Source organism: Bos javanicus, chromosome 10, assembly GCF_032452875.1.
Source record: "Bos javanicus breed banteng chromosome 10, ARS-OSU_banteng_1.0, whole genome shotgun sequence".
Taxonomy (NCBI): Eukaryota; Metazoa; Chordata; class Mammalia; order Artiodactyla; family Bovidae; genus Bos; species Bos javanicus.
This window is the reverse complement of record NC_083877.1, coordinates 7,885,541-7,907,905: the sequence shown is the minus strand read 5'-3', so window position 1 is coordinate 7,907,905 and position 22,365 is coordinate 7,885,541. Positions and strand designations below refer to the sequence as shown.

The 22,365-nt window shown below is 40.2% G+C and overlaps 1 protein-coding gene across 2 annotated transcripts in view; it reads right to left on the bottom strand.

The window, feature by feature from the left end:
* IQGAP2 (IQ motif containing GTPase activating protein 2) overlaps positions 1–22,365 on the bottom strand; it is a 307,710-nt gene that overhangs the window by 40,925 nt on the left and 244,420 nt on the right. For both annotated transcript variants that reach the window (XM_061430007.1, XM_061430008.1), the window contains 5 exons: positions 16,783–16,866; positions 14,118–14,189; positions 13,392–13,461; positions 8,853–9,061; positions 559–708 (listed from right to left, as the gene is read on the bottom strand). In XM_061430007.1, coding sequence (XP_061285991.1) covers positions 559–708; positions 8,853–9,061; positions 13,392–13,461; positions 14,118–14,189; positions 16,783–16,866 — 585 coding nt within the window. The remainder of the gene's footprint in view (positions 1–558; positions 709–8,852; positions 9,062–13,391; positions 13,462–14,117; positions 14,190–16,782; positions 16,867–22,365) is intronic.

The window sequence follows — 22,365 nt, the reverse complement described above, 5'->3', positions numbered from 1 at the left end:
GTTCTCACCCACACTCAGGAAGCAATGGAAAATTACTGTTCATTTAGAGAAGAGTGATGTCATGGAAATAATGAAAAAAAAGGAATCCTATTTCCCTAATCCAAACTCCCCAGCTCCTTCCTCAAAAGAAGGGCAGGCCAGTTCTGGCACTGATGCGGTTTTCACATAGTTAGTTTTCCCATGTTTGACAGCATCTGCTTATGTTATTGGTAGATTTATATTGTCTATGCTGATAACTGGAGCGTAACATAGTCATGGAAAGCAGGACAAGCTTTAAGTCAACTGCCAGGGTCCCCATACCCTTTCATCACCATTTACTGGGTCTCAGTTTTCTCACATGTAATGAGAATAACAATCAGTCATTTTCTGAAGGTGCCCAGGGCTGTAGTAGGAATTAAAATGAGAAAACGTATGTGGAGCACCTAGAATAATACTTGGTCCTTAGGAACGCTCAGAATGTGTAAACTATTATAGCCTTAGCATGGGAGAAGATCTGCTGTAAAACATCAACAGGGAGCATAGCATTTACCCACTCACAGTGAAAGAAATTATTCTCACCTGTAAAAGATAAAAAAGCTGCTGATATGTTTCCAGTGTTTTTCTCCTCTCCTTACTCAAACTTTTGATCCCTTGGTTGTCAATGTTATTCAGTATTTCCATCTCTCCACCTTTTTTCTTATTCAGTTTGGTTCTGTGTGAAATTACATCCTGGAAAAAAATTTTTTATGGAATTACTACATTTTACTCTGGTATTCTTTCCCCTGCTTCCCTTCACCGACACTCTAAGACACACATAGCTGGAAAGATCAATTTTTCACATTCCCTCATGAAGAAACAAAGGAACAGAGAGTGTTAAACAGATTAAGAAAAATCCAAATTGTGGGTAAATTTGGCTTTTGTAATATTTGTTCTCCTAAGCTGTATGCATTTGTTCGAACATGTAATGTAAGCTCCAAGATACTTAAATAGGGAGAGAACAGTCTTTTCAAAAAATGATGCTGGGACAACTAAATATCCAGGTTCAAAAATTAAGAAATCAGACCCCTACCTCACTCCATAAACAAAAATTAACTCAGAAGAGATCATAAAGAACTAAATGGAGGAGCTAAGACTATAAATCTCTTATAAGAAAACCCAGACAAAAGCTTTTGCTACCCTGGATTAAGCAATGGTTTCTTTTAGGGGTGTGTGTGTCATAAGTTATTTAATCGTATTCCTTTCAAAGAACAGTTTCTTTACATTTTATTAGTATTTCAGAGAGTGCAGTGAACCTTCTCATACATGCATCTTTGTACATGTAGGTAACAGTTTCCTAGCTACAACACCAAAGGAACTAGAAACAACAACAAAAAATAAAGTAGACTTCATAAAAATTAAAGCCTGTGTGCTTCAAAGTACGCTATCAAAGAAAACAACCCATAGAATCGGAGAAAATGTTTGCAAATTGGGTAAGAGACTTATATTCACCATACACTATAAAGAGCTCCTACATCTAAAAATAAAATGACAAATAACTCAATTAAAAATGGGCAAAGGATTTTCCCAAAGATCATCTATAAATGGCTCATAAGCACATGAAGAGAAGTTCAACATTAATAGCTAGTTGGCCGTTCCTCAGAAGTTAAACACAAGTTACTATGCATACGCGCTCAGTCGTGTCTGACTCTTTGCGACCCCATGGACTGTAGCCTGCCAGGCTCCTCTGTCCATGGGATTTCCCGGGGAAGAGTACTGGAGTGGGTTGCCATTTCCTTCTCCAGGGATCTTCCTGACCCAGGGACTGAATCTGTGTCTCTTGGGTCTCCTGCACTGGCAGGCAGGTTCTTCACCACTACGCCACCTGGGAAGCCCCCACAAGTTACTATATGACCCAGCAATTCCACCGTTAGATATATGCCAAAGGGAACTGCAAACTTATGTCCACAGAAAAATGTGTACGTGAATGCTCATAGCAGCTGAAAAGAAGAAACATTTCAGGTGTCCATCAATCGATTAATGGGCAAAAAAATGTGGCATATCCACACAATGGAATGCTATTTTCAATAAAGAGGAATGAGTACTGATTGATGCTACAACATAAATACTATGCTAAGTGAAAGAAGCTGGTCACAGCAGACCATAAATGTGTGATGATCCCGAACAGGCAAATCTGTCATGACGGAAAGCAGATTAAAGGTTGCTATGGCTGGGGGTTGGAGTGATAGGTGATGATGTTAATGAGTATGGATGTTTTTCCTTTTCTTAAAAAAAAAATTGAAATATTATTCACATATTATGAAATTTGTCCTTTTAGAGTACAATTCAGTGTGTTCCATGAAGACATGAGGTTGTGCAACCAACACCACAATTTTTAATTCCAGAACATTTTGGGGGGGCTTCTCTTTGGGGTAATGAAATGTTCTAGAATCAAATAGAAGTAAGGGTTGCACAATTTTGGGACTATACGAAACACTGCTAAACTGTAACCTTTAAAAGAATGAATTCTATCATTTCGATCTATAAAAGCTCTTGCAGAAATATGCAGTGTAGAAATTAGAGATGGAAGAGAAAGGAAGCCTCAAGTATTTAACAAAATTAAGGTTCTCAGATACTCAGTCCGGCTCCTTTAACTATTTACAGGGATGGCTGGAAAGTGTGTGGCTGAAAACACTGTCAAATGGTCATCTCAGGCTATTGTGTCCCCTTAAGGGGCTTAAAGAGTCATGAACCAGCGTAGGTCCTTTAGATAAGGATCCACCAAACATTTTTATGGAGATTCCCAGTAAGAAATACATTTTACATCTTTCATCGGTAAGCACACCCCCACATACCATACAAAGTGATACTCACCTTACTATCGGGCCACACTCTGATACTTCAATTTGCTTTTATTCTATTCCATTTTCAAAGACTGAAGTGACACACTAAATTGATTTCGTGACCTGCTGATGGCACATGTCTTACATGAAAGCCACAGCTCTAGGATGCTGCCTCTGCCACTCCACATTGGGTCACTGTCCCAGAGAGTAGGTGGTGAGAAAGTTGTTCTTCCCAAAACTTTGTCTGTCTGCCTCCTTGAGCTCTTAGCCCCAAAGGACTCTTGCAGCACCCGCTCCGGGAGACGGTGAAGGACAGGGAAGCCTGGCGTGCTGCAGTCCCTGGGATCGCAAAGAGTCGGACATGACTGAGTGACTGAAAGAGGACAACTTCGCCCACAGCTGGGGTCAGTTCATAGGTAGGGAGGAAAACCCTTGGAGCTTTGAGATTAATAGTTCTATGTAGTTACATCCACTGCCTTCTACATCTATGTTTTTATTCTTTCTCATTCTCAGCTTGACGGGAGGTGGGGGCAACCTTGACGTAATCCTTTACTTACATTCTTCTAAAGGTTTATATGGGGAAAGAGGGGATTGCATTTCTATAAAAATTTTCAAAAGGCAACATTTCCCCCCTTATTTCACAAATGTGTAAAAATACATTCAAGATGAAGAAAGGAAGCATAATTATCTCCAGGTGGGCGCTCAGGAACAGTCTAGGCAGGCAGTGGCCTGATATCCTTATCTATGTATGACAGTGAAAGGGAAGGTCACTTAGTCGCGTCTGATTCTTTGCAACCCCAATATACAGTCCATGGAATTGTCCAGGCCAGAATACTGGAGTGGGCAGCCTTTCCCTTCTCCAGGGGATCTTTCCAACCCAGGGATTGAACCGAGGTCTCCTGCATTGCAGGCGGATTCCTTACCAGCTGAGCCACAAGGGAAGCCTAAGAATACTGGAGTGGGTAGTCTGTCCCTTCTCTAGCTGATCTTCACAACCCAGGAATTGAACCAGGGTCTCCTGCATTGCAGGCAGATTCTTTACCAACCTGAGCTATCAGGGAAGCCCAAGACATCCTAAGACAGCACTAGACTAACTGGCTTACAGCTAACTCAGGCTTCTCCTCTTCAAATAACTGATGAGGTGTAGATCACACAGTCTCCCAAATACATGGGATAATTGATTATCTTGATTTTAAATACACAGTAGAAAACAATCTTGGTACTTGCAACCTCTCCATCACTGTCCCCCCTGCCCGTGGTCTCCCAACTAGTTTCAATGGGGTTAGTGCTGGAAACGGGAGACTTTTCCTTTGTTTTGTTGCAGACTTCATCTTTAGGGTCATATTTTTGGACATATACAGAAGAGGAGAGAGCAGGGGGTGGTAGGCAAGCTCCAGGGCAGAACTAAATTCCTCTGTATTACTAATATCAATAGATTTGGTCAAGACAGGAACTGGAAGATTCTTGAGAGTCCCCGGGACTGCAAGGAGATCCAACCAGTCCATCCTAAAGGAAATCAGTCCTGAATGTTCATTCATTGGAAGGACTGATGCTGAAGGTGAAACTCTAATACTTTGGCCACCTGATGCGAAGAGCTGACTCATTGGAAAAGACCCTAATGCTGAGAAAGATTGAGGGCAGGAGGAGAAGGGGATGACAGAGAATGAGATGGTTGGATGGCATCACCGACTCAATGGACATGAGTCTGAGCACGCTCCAGGAGATGGTGAAGGACAGGAAAGCCTGGCGTGCTGCAGTTCATGGGGTTGCAAAAGAGTCGGACATGACTGAGCGACTGAACAATTCTTATCAATAAATATTGTACATCTCGGGGAATGCTGGTTTGAAGAAGCAATGGCACTCAATGTACTTCTCAATGTTGCCCTAATTGCCACCATCTTTCCCCTCCCCCTGGTAACATACTATCTGCATGCAGGTAATATGATAGTGTACACACACTTTTGTAGAAGGCGTGAACTAGGACAAAGGGCTTGGGCTTTGGAGTCATAAAAGTATGGGTATCCACAAAGCATAGGAGCTTTGTGACCTTGCTCAGGTTAACCTCTCTAAGGCCCAGTTTCCTTAAATCTATAAAATGGGCTTAATAATAGCAATCTTACTGAGTTGATGTGAAGGTTAAAAACAATCCATGTAAGGCATTTAGCACATTTTCCAGTAAAGAAAAGGCCTAGAGAGGTTATGGAAACATGTTCATATAAGCAATGAAGGAGCTTTATTAAGCAGTAAATGTCAATCCTGGGTCTCAGGTAGCCCTGGCCTGCAAGTCTGCACTCACATGATACAGTACAGCCACCAATGGGAGTTTCAGTGATTCAAGGTTCCCTTCCATTTCTACTTCAGTCTTCCTTCAAGCTAATTAAGAGTCTAGACATTTCTTCCTCCCTATACCTCCCAGGAACTTCACATCAGGTGGCCAAAGTATTGGAGCTTCAGCTTCAGCATCAGTCCTTCTAATGAATATTCAGGACTGATTTCCTTTAGGATGGACTGTTTTGACCTCCTTGCAGTCCAAGTGACCCTCAAGAGTCTTCTCCAACACCACAGTTCAAAAGCATCAATTCTTTGGCACTCAGCCTTCTTTATAGTCCAACTCTCACATCCATACATGACTACAGGAAAAACTATAGCTTTGACTAGATGGACGTTTGTCAGCAAGGTGATGTCTCTGCTTTTTAATTGCTTAGTTTTTTTCTTTTAGCTTCAGATCAGTTCAGTTGCTCAGTCGTGTCCAACTCTTTGCGATCCCATGGACTGCAGCACGCCAGGCTTGCCTGTTCATCACCAACTCCCAGAACTTGTTCAAACTCATGTCCAGTGAGTCAGTGATGCCATCCAACCATCTCATCCTCTGTCGTCCCCTTCTCCTCCTGCCTTCAATCTTTCCCAGCATCAGGGCCTTTCCCAATGGGCATTCCTGCTAGAAACCTCACAAAGTCAGTGGGCAAGTGAAATAGCTAATAGTGGTTGTAAGCAAAAGGAAAAGTTAGGAAAAAGAAACAGGTAACTGAAGTAGAAGTTTTTAATACACGGTCTAGGTTTGTCATAGCTTTTCTTCCAAGCATCTTTTAATTTCATGGCTGTAGTCACCATCTGCAGTGATTCTGGAGCCCAAGAAAATAAAGTCTGTCACTGTTTCCATTGTTTCCCCATCTATTTGCCATGAAGTGATGGGACCAGCTTCCATGATCTTAGTTTTTTGAATGTTGAGTTTTAAGCCAGCTTTCTCACTCTCCTCTTTCACTTTCATCAAGAGGCTCTTTAGTTCCTCTTCGTTTTTAGCTTAATTGTATATATATATTTTACAATAAATGAAATTTCACTGTTTTATTTTCTTCTCCATTATATTCCAACCCTTTCTATCTGCCCTGAAATATTCTTCAGAAGTGATTTTTTTCCCCTGGTGGCTCTGTAACATACCTGTTGGACTGATTCTATTACTTGCTGTTTCAGGGTGTGGGTTGTTTCCCACTATTTTATCACTGCAAATAAAGTTTCAACTGTACTATTCTTATTATCACATGAAAAATCCTACTATCAATGATAAGATGAAAGAGTATGTACTTATCACTAGTTTAATCAGTGCTTGATAAATATTTGGTGTTGAAGAATATAAGTTGAAGAACTAAGTTTGTTTCACAATGCTATCAAGTAGTAATGCTTTATTGATTCTGGTATTTGTGAATTCTTTTCCTCTCTAAGCTAATCATGGTCAGCTTTTTTTTATTTGCAAATAAAAATCTTGACTTCCAAGGAAAAAAAGTTAGTAATGCTTTAAAAACATGTTAAACACTCATAAAGATCTGAAAATCTGCCACGCTTGCATTTCCACAAGCTACATATTTCAACTATTTATTCTTTTGCAAGTAAGCCTTTATTTTAAAAGGCAAGACATTTCCTGTTTACGACTTTATGGGAATAGGATAAAATAGCAGTTTAAGGCTATAAAAGGCATTCTCTGAGGGACCTTCTGGAATATATTATACTTAAAAGTTTTCATGTGTGTTGAACAATATAAACATATACTGTTTTTAAAGACCAAAGTACTATTGTTTTTCTGGATAAAATAATGAAAATAGAGTTAAATGCAGAAAATTTAAATGTGTAGTTTTATTCCTTAATATTTAGGAAAGATGGTCATTTCTTGCCTTTTGAATTGTTCTCGTTTCCTTACTTTCTCTGCGGTGTTTTGCTGGGATCACTGTGAGGTGGGTAGACAGGAGCGAGGCACTCCCACGGCCACGGAGCTGGCAGCCTCCTGTGACCGCTCATCTCCCAGTTTCCCAGAGCCGCACGGGAAGCTGACTCTGCACCTCTGACCTCTGTAGGCTTCTCAGGGCATCCAGGGGGTCGGCTTCCCTGCCTTGCCTTACAGGCTTTCTGAAAACTGACATGGCAGGGGAATAGGGGACATGGAGAGAGGTCTTGTCCTGGAAGTATCCTTCCCTTGGGTAAAAACACTTTTCACATGGTATTTGGAGCTCTGACACCAGCAGGTTTCTCACAGATACAAAACGACAGTGTTATTTATTTAGAGGCCATTATTAGGGAGCAACTGAGCACAGACCCCCCGGGCACATCAGGGAAGTGCCGCTCTGCAGGGGTCATCTGGGAATGGCGTGGGTGGGGTCCACATCTGACAGGCTGGAGGACACTGCTGGCTTCCAGCGCGTGGGCGCTGGGAGGACAGATGCTCTGAGGCCCAGCTGTTGGTAGGCTGGGCCTGTGTCATATCTCACATGGTTGGATTTTCTCATGTCCTGCTGGTCATTCATGTAGGTCAAAATTCAGTGTATAACTGCTTGAGCCTAGAATCTAATCATTTTACATATAAGTACAACATAGATCCTTCAGAATTTTAATATAAACTTAGTTTTCTAGGATAGCAATTCCCCGACGTGTGGTTGGGGCGGAGGGAAGACCACACTTTGCTCATTCAAGGAGTTATTACCCATGAGTTATTACCCTGTTCTCCATTTTGGAAAATGAATTCATGGACAGTTCCACCACTCTCCTGACCAGTCTCATCTGTAGCTCTCTCCATCTGTAGCTCTCTCCATCTGTGGTTATTCTGTGAAGGGGGCCAAGTCTCTGGTAACTTTATCACATCTAATGGCATCAGGCCCATGTATTTTCATATTGAAATATTTGTTTTTAACTATAAATTGTGACAGATTTTATTTTCTTGGGCTCCAAAATCACTGCAGATGGTGACTGCAGCCATGAAATTAAAAGATGTTTGCTTCTTGGAAGAAAAGCTATAACCAACCTAGACATCATATTAAAAAGCAGAGACGTTACTTTGCCGACAAAGGTCAGTCTAGTCAAAGCTATGGTTTTTCCAGTAGTCAGGTATGGATGTGAGAGTTGGACTATAAAGAAAGCTGAGTGACGAAGAATTGATGCTTTTGAACTATGGTGTTGGAGAAGACTCTTGAGAGTCCCTTGGACTGCAAGGAGATCCAACCAGTCCACCTTAAAGGAAATCAGTCCTGAATATTCACTGGAAAAGACCATGATGTTGGGAAAGATGGAAGGCAGGAAGAGAAGGGGACGACAGAGGATAAGATGGTTGGATGGCATCACCTACTCAATGGACATGAGTTTGAGCAAACTCTGGGAGTTGGTGATGGACAGGGAGGCCTGGCATGCTGCAGTCCATGGGGTCGCAAAGAGTCGGAAACGAGTGAGTGACCAAAATGAACTATAAATTGGTATCTTTCAATCTCTCTTTTATAGTTATAGAAAGGCCTTAGTCTTGCTATGAAGGGACATATGTAAGTAGGTTTTATTTCATATAAACTTCCTTTGAGAATGATAAAGAAGCCTTACCAAATGTTATCAAAGAGGGGAAGGCAAAGAATTTTCCAGGTCAGTTCTGTCTGAGCATCATTAAATGGTAATAAAAATGGTAAACAAACTTTGGGTCACTCGTTCTGGACTCCAAAGGAGCTTAGCTGTACCAAGAGTGATCTGGGCACATATACGAGCATCTTCTGTCTGCTGGGAGCCAAGAGTCCCAGAGACCCCACTGACCTCCAGTGTGATCCTGTTCTTCACCAGGAGCCCGATCTTAATGTCCATCAGGTTCAAGTCTTTCTCCAGCTGCTGATTGCCTCTGATCTTGGTCACCACTTCCTCCCTCAATCGGGCTACCTCCAGCTCTTCCTGGAAATCCAAGTCGCTTTGGTCCAACAGGTATACAAATTTGCGGATTACTCTCAATGGGGGGTTTTCAGAGCCAACTGCAAGGAAAGGAAAGGAGTGCTTCAACTGGGCATGCTTGAAATGATCAGTAGGAAAGAAACTAGGTCTTTAAAGAAAGCATTATCAGAAAAGACAGCAATGGTGGTGCTGGGCCCCACAGTGAATCATCCCGCCTCACATCAAATATGACGTGTCAAAGGAAACTGATCATATAAACACATGCAGGCCACTGAGAACGTCTGCCTCACAGTTTCCTTGTTATCCAGCATTTGTTTATCAGCCGTCTCTCACACTGTTTCCAGGACTCCCACACTGAGGAGATAGCTCTAGCTATTGGTGTCTTATTGATGAGGAATCTGGGAAAGAATGCTAACACTGAGCTGTCCCGGCTCTGAGAGCTTGTGGCTGAGCCAGATAAGAGATTTCTGTTCTTGCTGCAGGAAGCAGAAAGTGTTTGCTTTTTCAGTCCAGAAGATTTTGGGGGAAGGAGCAGGAATTAGGTGAAAGGGGAATTAGGAAAGGTCAGTCAAGGGAGAACTGTAAGGTCCCATAGGAGCCAAGAGGACCACAACTGGAACGCATGTTCTGCTTGGCAGAAACAAAATAATTTTAGAAATGGAAATTGGGTCCCTGTTGTTTCAGCATGAACCAGGGAGGGCCCTCAGCACCTAGGAGGCCAGGCTTAGTCATGGTGAGGGTATCTGTGTAAATTCTACCAAGGGCTTTCCCTTAGTGCCTTGAACCTTACTGATGCTTTGATTCCTCGGCACTGTGACTTTGCAAAAAAGCCAACTTTTTAAAGGTGTTTAGTGAGAGTGACTCTGGGTAAATTATAAGAGGAAACAACTGGACCTTCAGTGCTGATGACAGGACACATCAACGCAAAGAGGACTGGAGAGAGCCCAGTGTGGTTTTGGCAGCCTCAGCCAACATCCTGTCCTCTACATCAGGGCTCTATTCAAGCTTCCTTATGTTAACAGTGCTGTTAGGATGTGTGGTGTTCTGTCACTTAAGAAATACAGAGTTCAATCAACAACGCAAACAATTAGCAGCATGAGCCCAGCACAAACAGCCAACTCTAGAGTCATCTGTATTACTACTGTGCCTCTTCTGATGTATTTATTGCTAGCTATCAAGGAAAAGCATCAGAGGTCCACATCTGTCTCCAGGCTCGGAATCTACTGGATAATAATACCTCATATTCCACTAGATGGCAAGTTACCGTGGCTCATGGACCCTTCACTTCCTGATCACCAAAGCATATGTGAATTTATTTTTCTACTATTTTACCAAAGATGCTGTTGGTGACATGACTATTTCAGGAACAGCCTGAACCACACACCAGAGCTCAGTTACATAGCCGAGAGAACGTAAGCCATCTCATGTGTGTCTAAAGTTCTCTCTGCGTGCTCCAGAGAATTGTGTATCATTTTGTGTGCCAACAGGGCAGGTAGAAACAAATGAATAATTTAGTTTTACAAATTATTATGGTTCAAATGTAACAGCTCCTCTGTCAACAGTTGGCTTCCTGGCATCTTTATATCTTCACATCACTTTGTGGTAACTTTTGTTTCAGGAAACCACTCAACTTCACAGTCAGCCCTTACAAGGGGCCAGTTAAAGTTCTAGCAAGTTCCAAACCTGAATGCATTCAGTGCCTTTCTGGAGGAAATGGGTGAAAATGAATAATGCCAGACTAATAAAAGTGATGTTTTTCAGCTTAAGAAAATGCCTTAGTTTGACGAAGGTGCTGAATTGAGAAAGAAATGAAAATTTACAGTTCAGTTACCACAAAGCTACCTTATTTGCCAAAGCAGCTTTTATCTGATTTATTCACTAACACAGTTTCTGTCTTCTACGCTTTAATAAGAAATCACTTAGATTTTTAGCTGGAATTCCTTCTATCTTTTTAACTTAAAAAAAAAGTAAGCAAGTGACAAAAACTACCACAAAGTTATATATGTTCTACTTATTTACAAGGTATCGGTGGGGGGTGGTCTTGAGGGAAGTGGACAGACGCTAAATTATGTGAAATTGGTTTGTAATCTCACAGCTGAGTCTTCCTTTCCAGATCTAGCACTGTTTCTACAATTGTCTACTTTACTGAATATACAATTTAGGGATGGATTTTTGTCAATAAAGTATTCTAAATGCTAGCATAATTTACATTAAAAAAAAAAAAAACACACAAAACTACCCACAAAAACCTGTTCCCTAAAAGGAGAGGAAAAGCAGCTTGTATGTGTTTGGAAAAACTATCCTTAATTTACCTATTTTAGTGTGTCAGGGCTCAGAAAACAAACCCCCTCTTCAGCTTTCTTGTAAAAAATTAAAGAAATATATCTACCAATGGAGACATGAATCTCATCAATTGCAAAGTGGAGCAGTGTGACATTAGAGAGACACGTTCTTCCCTCAGTCTGCACGCTGGATTCTGGAACCTAGCAAGCAAGGCAGTATCCGGAAGATTCCACAGCTCGAGGCAGAACCTGGCCTTTGAGGCTGCTAGAGACTTTTCCCTTAACAAGTACCGGGGAGGGTCTTTTTGGGTCATACAGTTTGCTCCATAAGTCAGACAGACTTTTAACAATAAAAGGTGTTGGCGAAACTACTTACTACTACTGTGTTAGGAACATTACTGAGCAATATTTTTATTTCTTTCAAAAAAATTAATAAGACACAAGATAGTTACAGACAGCACAATGGCCACTACTAAAATACACAATGATGTGTTTTGCCCTCTCAAAACTAATCCTGAATGACCTAAATATTTGAAGAATCTGGGCAGTACTAATAAACTTATCAGCAAGCTCTTCTAGACTTAATCTAGGACATACTATTTATCACATGTTCTTATGATAATTAGAATGTTAAAAATTCAGCATATAAAGAATGCTTCACTGTGTAAAAGAAATGAACAATAGAATAACAATCAGGAGCAGAGCTGAAACTGAAAAAGATGGCACAAAATGTGAATGCTCTTTCTGGGTGATTTTAATTTTATTTTTCTGTTTTCCAACTTTCTGCAAGTGACATACTAGTTATAAGGAAGACAGTTTAAAAACCACAGGGACTGTGAAAAGTCTAAAATGAAATTACATGAAGATGTTTGTAATTTTCTTTGGGAAGTGAAACTATGTGCTTTTCCCCTTCTTATTCATATTTCCAAATTTCTTATATGACTATGTTTTGTTCTTAAAATGAGAAGGAAAAAAAAAATTACAGGCCAGGTAATAAATTAAATGGTATTCAGATGTAAGTTTATCTTCTGGCTAACTCTTTTGCATTAAATTCCTGTCTCTAGCTTATTATTTTTTTTTTTTTGAATACCTATAAGAGGTCCTTTCATGACTGTTTTTCACGATTTTCTTTTGAAATACGTAGTGAGACAGGCGTACAGTTTTTATCTTGACCTCCTGCCAGTGACCCCATGACTGACAGGCTGCAGGAAACACCAAAACAGCTCTGCCAAGAAGCCCCCACTGAGCCCACTCCTGTGAGGTCCTTCCCACAGCCCTTGACGAAATGGTCATGGGGACCTCGTCCTGAGGCTGGTGCTGTGGGTATGAGCCTGCCAGCGCTGGGGGGCCTCTTGTGGAGGTGCGGGTCAGCATCGGCTTGTCACAGGGACGGGGCCCGGGCAGCAGCGGTCCTGGAAGATGCCCCTTGGCGTGAGCCCTCTTTTTTTTTTTATTATTATTATTTTTTAATTTTATTTTATTTTTAAACTTTACATAATTGTATTAGTTTTGCCAAATATCAAAATGAGGTTGCCATTAACCCTACCATAGAGCCCATAGCTAGCTCACATTTAATAAAAAATATCAGCATTAATGCCAACTCCTTTTTTTAAAAATTGAAGTATAATTGAAGTCTATCATTAATATAAATACATATCGCTATATATTCTTCACAAAACACCTGAAACTAACACAGCACTGTAAATATATATATATATTTTGGCCAAAATTGGGTTTTTCCATAAGTTGTAGCAGAAAAACATATATATATAGATATATAAATTTTCAGATTCTTTTCTATTATAGGTTATTATAAGATATTGAATATAGGTCCCTGGGCTATATATAGTAGGTCCTGCTGATTATCAATTTTATATATATTAGTGTGTATCCTAATTTATCCCCTCCCCTCAACATTGTCCTATTTTTTTTCTTTTAAGAAATCCCATCTACTGCCCTTAACCATTCCACTTTGATCGAAAGGCCCGTTTCCTGTCAATGACATGCTCGGGTCTGAGATGGTCAAAATCTACTGGCGATAACGTGTATCCACTGACGTGAGCAGATGGAAATAACTTGTGCTTGCTTGGTCTATAAGGAATGCTTTGTTTCGGAATGCTCTACTTACCCAGTGTTTTGTAGTCATCTCTAGCTTTGCTCGCTCTCAATAGAGACTGGATTTTCACAATTTCATTGTTCTGCAAAAGAAGATGACCAGTCACAACCTCCCAGAGTTCCATCGACTCCACTGTTTTAGAATTCAGCACTCTTCAAAAACTGACGGCATTTGAAGAATGGACACTATTTAGAACTGACAGTATTTAGATGTGGTGTAGTCAACGTTTATTTTTGCATTCTCTTTGAAGAAAGGGTCAGATAAGTTAGCTAATAGTATATAAACAAGATTGCAAAGGGATTGTCTAAATAAAGATATCTAAAGAGGGAAAAGAATTTTACCATTAAACTTAGATGGTCCAATCTATGTTCACATATCTATTCTTCAAAAATCCTGAAAAAATTCCTCCTGTGGGCTTATATTTAACTGGTCAGCAATAATTAAAAACGTTGCAAGCAAAGTTGGAAAGTCCTTCATTAGTATCTTTTCTCTCTGGCATAACTAGCCCACATAAATTTTTCCTCACCCATTTCCTTTCCAGTTCTGAATGAAGTCTTATTCCGAACAAAAAAATGTAAGAAGCCTCTAAATAGTACCACAGTGAGTTCTAAACTCCATTTTTTTCCTCCAAGCATTTGTTTATACCATTTGATAAGAATCATTCAATGCTAACATTCACAAACTATTCATTTAAGTTCATTCTCAGGGAGGACAAATTTCCACATGTGTGTCTCTTACATGAGCTCTGAAAAACTGCAATCGTGAGAGGTAATTCCTTCGTGCTGTTACCATCCGGTACCAGGACTGAATCTAAAAAAATAAGTGAAAAAGAGAAATCCAGGCAATTACCAAACCACCTTTCATATGTCTCTATGCAGTCTTTTAAAAATAATATCGATAATTTGATAAAAAAGCAAAAATCAGCCATCCACCAACTAACAGACATCTACAGCCTCATTTTTTTATGAAGAAATCATTTTATTTATTTTTATTTATTTTATTTTTTAACTTTACAATATTGTATTGGTTTTGCCATATATCAACATGAATCTGCCTCATTTTTATCTCCTACTTCTTTCGTTGCTTTTCCTCCGAGGTGTTCAGAACATGTTACACATTATGGTGGAGAAGGTAATGCAGCTCTTTGTACTATTTTGCTTTAATCTCAGTAAATAAAAGCCAAGCAAGCAAGGCATTTTGCTTAGAGTTGCAAAGGGTCAGGGGATCAAATAAAACTAAGTTCAGAGTTGCTTCCAACACCCCTTAAATGCAGCCAATACTTTTTGGGTCTTTACAGGAAAACATTTCAAAAGGTTTCATGAGGGACGCCCTGTGACCCATGGTTTTCTGGGTGAATAAGCATGTGTTCCATGGTGAGCACAGGGTATTTCCAAGTGTAACATGTTCAGGAACTCATAATGCAAAAGGTCTAGACCATGTCATTCTCTATCCTCATATTAAAAAGTCTTAACAAATCTCCTCTGACTTCACCTCTCTCCAGCCCTACTCTTCTGAGTCTTACCTGGATTTCCAAGTTTCTACAAGCTCACTGCCAGATAGTTGTTTAGTTTTCAGCTCTGACAGTGGGCACCCCAATGGCTGCTCTTCCTCTAAGCTTGGAGCAACCAGCCTGGATTGGAAGCTGGGTTAGATGGGCTTATCTACTCAATACAGGCTCTAACTCAGTTGTACTTCCTTCTTGTCATTGGTTTTGCATTTGCCTTACAATAAGGCAAATAAGTTTATACTGTTAAACCTGAACATTCTAATTATTATTAGAGAAGATCATACAAAGAACATGAAATAAAGCTGGATTTCTTCCAAATCAATTTGGACTTTTTAGAGGAGAAGCAGGTGCAAAAGTAACTGCGGTTTTGCATTGTTGAACTTTGCCATTTGGTACTGGAATACGTTCTTAAAATAAATGTGGCTATGCTATACATAATTTTCATGGCCATTTCTTTATTTTTAAAAATTTATTTTTAATTGAAGGATAATTGCTTTACAGTATTGTGTTTGTTTTTGCCAAACATTAACATGAACCATCCATAGCCATCATATTCTTTTTTTTTTTTTTTTTGCTAATGACTTATTACTCGCTGTGTATTTTATGTTTATTTTAGACTATGGAGATGATGTTAGACAAAAGCACATTTGAGCGATTTTCTTATCTGGTTTCAAGATGGATTGCAAAGCGGTGGAGACAACTCGCAACATCAACAATGCACTTGGCCCAGGAACTGCTGATGAATGTGCAGTGCAGTGGTGGCTCAAGTTTTGCAAAGGAGACAAGAGCCTTGAAGGGGAGGAGCATAGTGGCTGGCCATCGGAAGTTGACAATGACCAACTGAAAGGAATCACTGAAGCTGTCCTCTTACAATGATACAAGAAGTTGACAAAGAACTCAGTGTTGACCTTTCTATGGTTGTTTGGCATTTGAAGCAAACTGGAAAGGTCAAAAAGCTCAATATACGATCTGACTGAAAATTTAAAAAACTGTCATTTTGAAGTGTAGTGTCCTCTTATTCTATACACAACAATGAACCATTTCTCAATTGGATTGTGATGTACATGTGAAGAAAACTGGATTTTATACAACTGGCAATGACCAGTTCAATGTTGGTCCTAGAAGAAGCTCCAAAGCACTTTCCAAAGCCAAACTTGCACCCAAAAAAGGTCATGGTCACTGCTTGATGGTCTGCTGCTGGTCTGATACACTCCAACTTTCTGAATCCCAGTGAAACCATTACATCTGAGAAGTATGCTCAGCAACTCAATGAGATGCACCAAAAACTGAAATGCCAGCAGCTGGCATCCATCAACAAAAAGGGCTCAGTTCTTCTCCATGACAATGCCCGACCGCATGTCACACAACCAATGCTTCAAAAGTTGAACGAACTGGGCTACAGTTTTGCCTCATCTGCCATATTCATCTGACCTCTTCCCAACCAACTACCACCTCTTCAAGCATCTCGACAACTTTTTAGCAGATACAATGCTTCCACAACCGGCAGGAGGCAGAAAATGCTTTCCAAGAGTTTGTTGAATCCTGAAGCACATATTTTTATGCTACAGAAATAAACTTATTTCTCATTGGCAAAAATGTGTTGATTGTAATGGTTCCTATTTTGATTAGTAAAGATGTGTTTGAACCTAGTTATATTGATTTAAAACTCACGATGTGAAACCGCAATTACATTTGCACCAACCTAATATTATAAAGAGACAACATAGTGTTTTGATGGACCTTCTTGAAGATGATCAGCTAAGTGAGGGGGGAGGCAGGACTCAAACCCAGGACTTGCTTCTGATGTCAAGTCTCAGACACAGTCTGTCTTCCAGAAGCAAAAGGAGAATGAAAGAAAAAGTTTACATGCTTCCTAAGGTAGGAAAGAGTGTTTACCTTCACAATAAAGCGAATATTATCAATGAACATTTGTCGCCTGCGTTTATATGCTTCCCGTTGCTTATATGCCTTCCAAAAAGCCTGTAGAAAATAATGAGTTACAGAATTACTTACATGTCACAGTTTATTTTAGAAAGTGCAAGGACAGAGTACATCACAAGAGACACTGAGTTGGGACAAAGTCAGGAATCCTCCCTTCCAGATCTCATCTGGACACCGTCTCATCTGACACCAGGTGGACACTGAACTGGGCAGAGCACACCTGCTCACAGCTGGGGCTTGTCCCAAGTTGGTGAAAGGAATTACCAGGTGGAAGCCCAGGTTCTGCTTTGAAAGCGTAATTTTAACAAGGCCCTGAGTGATAAGAAGTAATAATAAAATGGAATTGTCCTGAAATATACAAACAGATCAACTTGGTGCTCGTATTATTTGGTAGCATTATAAGATGCCTCAGGGCTTCTCAGGTGGCGCTAGTGGTAAATAACCCACCTGTCAAAGCAGGAGACATAAGAGACGTGGGTTCAATCCCGGGGTTGGGAAGATCCCTTGGGGGAGGGCATGGCAGCTCACTCCAGTATTCTTCCTGAGATAATCCCATGGACAGAGGAGCCTGGTGGGCTATAGTCCATAGGGTCGCAAAGAGTTAGACACAACTGAAGGGACTGAGCATGCATGAGATACCTCAAAATAATGACTAGTAAGTATCTTTACTCCAGCAAGCAAGCCACTGTGATCCAGATCGAAAAGGAAGATGACCCTGGATTCCTGAGAGCAGGAGTGCTGTGATGACCTTTCATTATTTCATCTGTTTTTACATAAGGTTTAATGAGGCTTCATCAATATACCTTTACTACGTTATCAGCTTAACGAGAGCTTTTATAGGAAACATTAACAAAAAGTGGACACAAACTGGTATCTTAATTTGTTTTTTGTTCTTTTCTGGGCTGCTCTGTGCAGCATGCGGGATCTTGGTTCCCTGACCAGGGATCAAACCTGTGACCCCTGCAATGGAAATGCAGACTCCTAACTGCTGGACTGCCAGGGAACTACAAACTGGTGTCTTTAGAATGATCACATCCATAGTTGTTATAAGTTTAGTCCAACTCATTTTTGAGAATCTGTTTATTGAGACATATCTTTGTAACTCACTGCACTGCTCTGATTTTCTTTTCCAAGTTAGAACTGAAATAAACACAAATTCTGTGTTTAGTTCAGTTCAGTTGTGTCTGACTCTTTGCAACCCCATGAACTGCAGCACGCCAGGCCTCCCTGGGGTCCATCACCAACTCCTGGAGTTTATTCAAACTGATGTCTATTGAGTCGGCGATGCCATCCAACCATCTCAAAGGGACAAATACAAAAATCAAGTTATTTTTTATAATTTTTTCACATTTTAATGTCAACCCACCCCATTCCTTCTTTTTTAAAAAGGTGTATGGGATTTTTATTGCCATTTAAAAAAGAAAATACTTTCTGGTAATGATTCAAAACAAAACAGTCGTGATGAAATATACACACAATGGAGTACTTGCTCCGGACGTCCCCTCTTAGTATTTTTATTTTTTGTTTTGCAATTGTTACAATGTTGTGTTGGTTTCTGCTGTACAACAATATGAATCAGCCATAATAATACATGTATCACCTCCCTCTTGAGCCTGCCTCCCTTCCCCCCAACCCCTGCTGTACAGCAACCTCTCATCAGCTATCCTGTTTACACATAATATCCCCTCTCTCAATTTAAACCCCTAGAAATGACAAATGTGCTTTTAAAAACACCTTAATTTTGAAATAATTAGCAACTCATAGGATGCTGCAAAGATAATTCACTGAGTTCCACGTACCCTTCACCCAGCTTCCTCCAATGGAAACATTCTACAGATACGCTTATAAAGCAATCCATCATAGAGCCAGAAAACAAGAAGGCTTAAGTGCCAAAAACTATGAGGGACCCTGGGAGAGAGAGGACAGTTTGAACTGGCTGAAAAAGGGAACCTCAGAACACAATTCTACAAACATTGGGAACCTCTACAAAAAAATGTGAGCTGGCTTTAAGCTTGAGGAGCCTTGGGTAGCAGTCAGAGAAATTCTGGGGAAGTCTTCACATCATCCACTTGCCAAGCAGTGGGGCAAAAACATGGATGGGGAGTACGGGCTGGAAAATTACAAGAGAGTATAGTCTTTTTGGCGGGAATTTAGCAGCATCAAGTTTAAAGCTATTTAGTATTTCACCTCGTGTTTCTAATTTTCCATACACCTAGCCTAAGAAAAATACAAGCACCTGTGTAGGAAGATGACATTTAAGGATTTCTATTGTATTATTGCTTGTAATACTGAAAAAGTATAGAGGTCAGAATGCTGACATCGGAAAACAGTGATAAATTATGATTGCATTCATCGGGATGACAATCGAACTAGTAACTCATTTGTCATGATGGTCTCAGTGTGACTCAGGTGCATTTGATCCTAGCACTGTTTTTAAAGCGCAGAGGTGCAAATATACAAATAATATTATACATGCCATTTCTTGATCCAAACTGAAAGGCAACCAAGATACTGGAATTAGCTCAATTGCTCATTCTGTTTTTTAAAGAATTATTTCAACTCCAGAAACACTATTAATCTCTATTAGCTCAGAGTCTCGAAGCTTTTGGATATGGAATCTGTTGTAGCAACAGATCTGATATTAAAGCATGTTTGCATTGGTAGAATGAACCCACTTGTAGGTTTTGTATGATGTTTTAAATGTCTTAAGGAGTTAATGGTCACCAACAGTACTTTCCTAAAGATTTCATTTCATATTTCATCTATTTAATGATTATGTAGATTTTTCTGGGATCTACATTGATATATCAACATTACCTTTCCAAACCAAGGCAACTTGGCTAGGTTTAGAGGTTCTGGTCTATAGAAGCAGAATAACACATGCTTCCTATTTCATTTGTCAAGATTTAACATTCTTTTTTATTTGTAAGTTTTCATCAGGATTGGCTTCTCTTATTCCATGCTAACAGCAGAATTGTGCAAGGCCCAGAGCCTGCAGGCTCTTCTAATTAGAGGCTCTTTATTGAAAACAATTATAGGTATAAAGTTGGGAGGAAGGAGCTATTGGTATAATGATACAAACGGAGACAAAACTCTAAACCCTAAGGTCATTTAGAAGCAGCCTTTTATGGACAGAGACAGAAGGCATTTACAAAACCATCACTCTCTCCCTTGAAAGGTGGGAGAACTTACGTAAAAATTTATAATAGCCATCTTCTGGTTTTGGTTTTTGTTACCATAAATAAAATTTCTGTGCAACACAGCTGTAACAGAGGAGTGTCCCATGATACCTAGACCTCAGAAGTTACTGCTGTTTTATAGATTCTAATTGTCAATCTCCAGAAAACCTGGCTTGCCAAATTGGTTGCCTTGCTTCATAATTGGACACACAGGATAGTAATATTCAAATCACCAACTTCTGAAGCAGATATTCTTCTGTGACCTCCCTGGTAGCCATTTATCTTTTTTCCCTCTCTGTTTGAAGGTACAATCCCACAACCTAAGGGTAGTCAACTTCACTCAAACGACACGACGGAGGACTGCCCCACCGCGTCACCTCACCCTCCAGCCCCACACGCCTCCCGACAACCTGCTCTCGCTCCAGAGAAGCTTGTTTCTTTTTCTCTGCTGGGATGTTCATGGCACTCTCTGACCTGAGGTTCAGTAAGTTAGTAATTCTCAGGGCTAAGTTTGGGGTTTGTCATTCTTAATGGTTTTTCCTACAAGGTGGTATTTCAAATTTCTTCAGTTCAAGGGGAAAAAAAAATTGTAGCTAACTCTTTTTTCCCCAGACTCAGTTTTTCTGAACTCTTCCTGGGCCATCCGACCTACCGGATGTTGGTACCCCATTCCCTGCCCTCTGAGTCACCATCTTGATCACTTCGTCATTTCAAATACTTGTTGAGCCCTTAATAGCGGCATACTGGTCACAGTCTGTCATGAATTATCCCATTTTAATTCCCATTAATGGGAATCCCATTTAATGCCCACAACCCTGAGATAAAATGGAAATTTCAGATGAGACAACATATTTTAAGCTATCTATTCCTTCCCTCAGCTTTTTGTGTCTTTTTTCCTCAAGTTCTCCACATGTTTCATTTACTTTCCAGTGGCTGTCTTGCATTCTGCAGTCATAAATTCATGCATGTTCTGGGATGTCATTATTTTTCTTCCTCTCTGTAGCCATTGGCTACCTTTTCATTTTATCATGCTGTCTGGTTTCATTAAATCCATGTGTCATATTAAGTTTCTTAAAAGCAAAAGGAATTTCAGTATAATTTTTTGTGTGTCTCCTGGGATAAGAATTCCCTTAAATGTGTACTTCATTCATATTTTAACTTATATTTCTTTTTCTTTTTTTTGATATAACATTTTGTTTCAGATTTTTTTTTTTCTGGCTCACTTCTTAAATGTAGGCCACTTTACCAGAGCCTTCTGTTTACTCACCATTCAGAAATAACCTGGCTATGTAGAGTCTCATTGACCTTGCTCCCTGTCTACTTGAGCACCATCTGAATTGCCCCCTAAGCACCCAAGGCAGAGGACTGGCTACTGATGATATGTATTCTCTGTCCAAACCCAGTTCTTGAGGAGGAGACTGAGGGTAGCAGTGCAGTGGAGCTACAGAGTTTGTTGAGACTGCTGTGTCTGGGGCTGACTCAGTCAACAAAGAAGTTCAGAAGGTTCTACAGAGGGGAACCCTTCAGATTTCACAGCGTTCTCCTAATCCAGGGTGAATCAGTTACTTTGGCAAAAAAACGAGACGAGTGTGATCCCTTTTGGTTCATGGTCTTTTGGTTTTCTAGGTCAGCCCATTTTCCTCTCTAGGTTACAGTCTGCCTTTAAACCTCACGCCCTCCTTTGTTAGAAAACTGTCAGAAGAGGCAGGGACAAGTCATCATGGAGTGACTTCACAGGGCAATGGCTTCTTCTTCTTTAATACTGCTGCTCCCACTGAGGTGAGGGGGAAAGCCTCCAAGTTAGTGTTTCTGCTCTTCTCTAGCTCTCTCGTGACTTCAGCCCTGGGGCCTGGTATCAGCCAGATTTTACACTAGCGGGCTCTTCAGACTGTCTTCTAACTGTAACACAGCTGTGGGCAGACTGGAGAGCTTGAGGTTGGTCCAAATCATGCCACACCAGTTAACACTCTTCAAATTTTGGGCAGAAGTAGAGTCTTAGCATCAGTGTGGATGATGCTATATTTAAGATTTTGTTCACTTCCTGTGTGTTTTATCTATCATTTATTAAAAGAAGAATAAACTGAAAACAAGTTCACCTAGAAAAATCCTTTGAATTTTAACTTTACAAAAGAAATTTCTTAAAACATTCATCTTTCCTGCCCTCTAACATCTTAAGCTCTTGCAAACTCAGACATTTGAGCATCTACTGATTGTAAGCCATAAGAATACGAAAGTTGTAAAAACTCATCTTCTTCCCTGCACAATATTATAATTAGGTGGGGAAGCAGATAAGCATGCCAATGATCACAAAAGAGAAGCTCTTTTAAAAACTTTCAATTTAGGAAATGTAAGTTAGTGG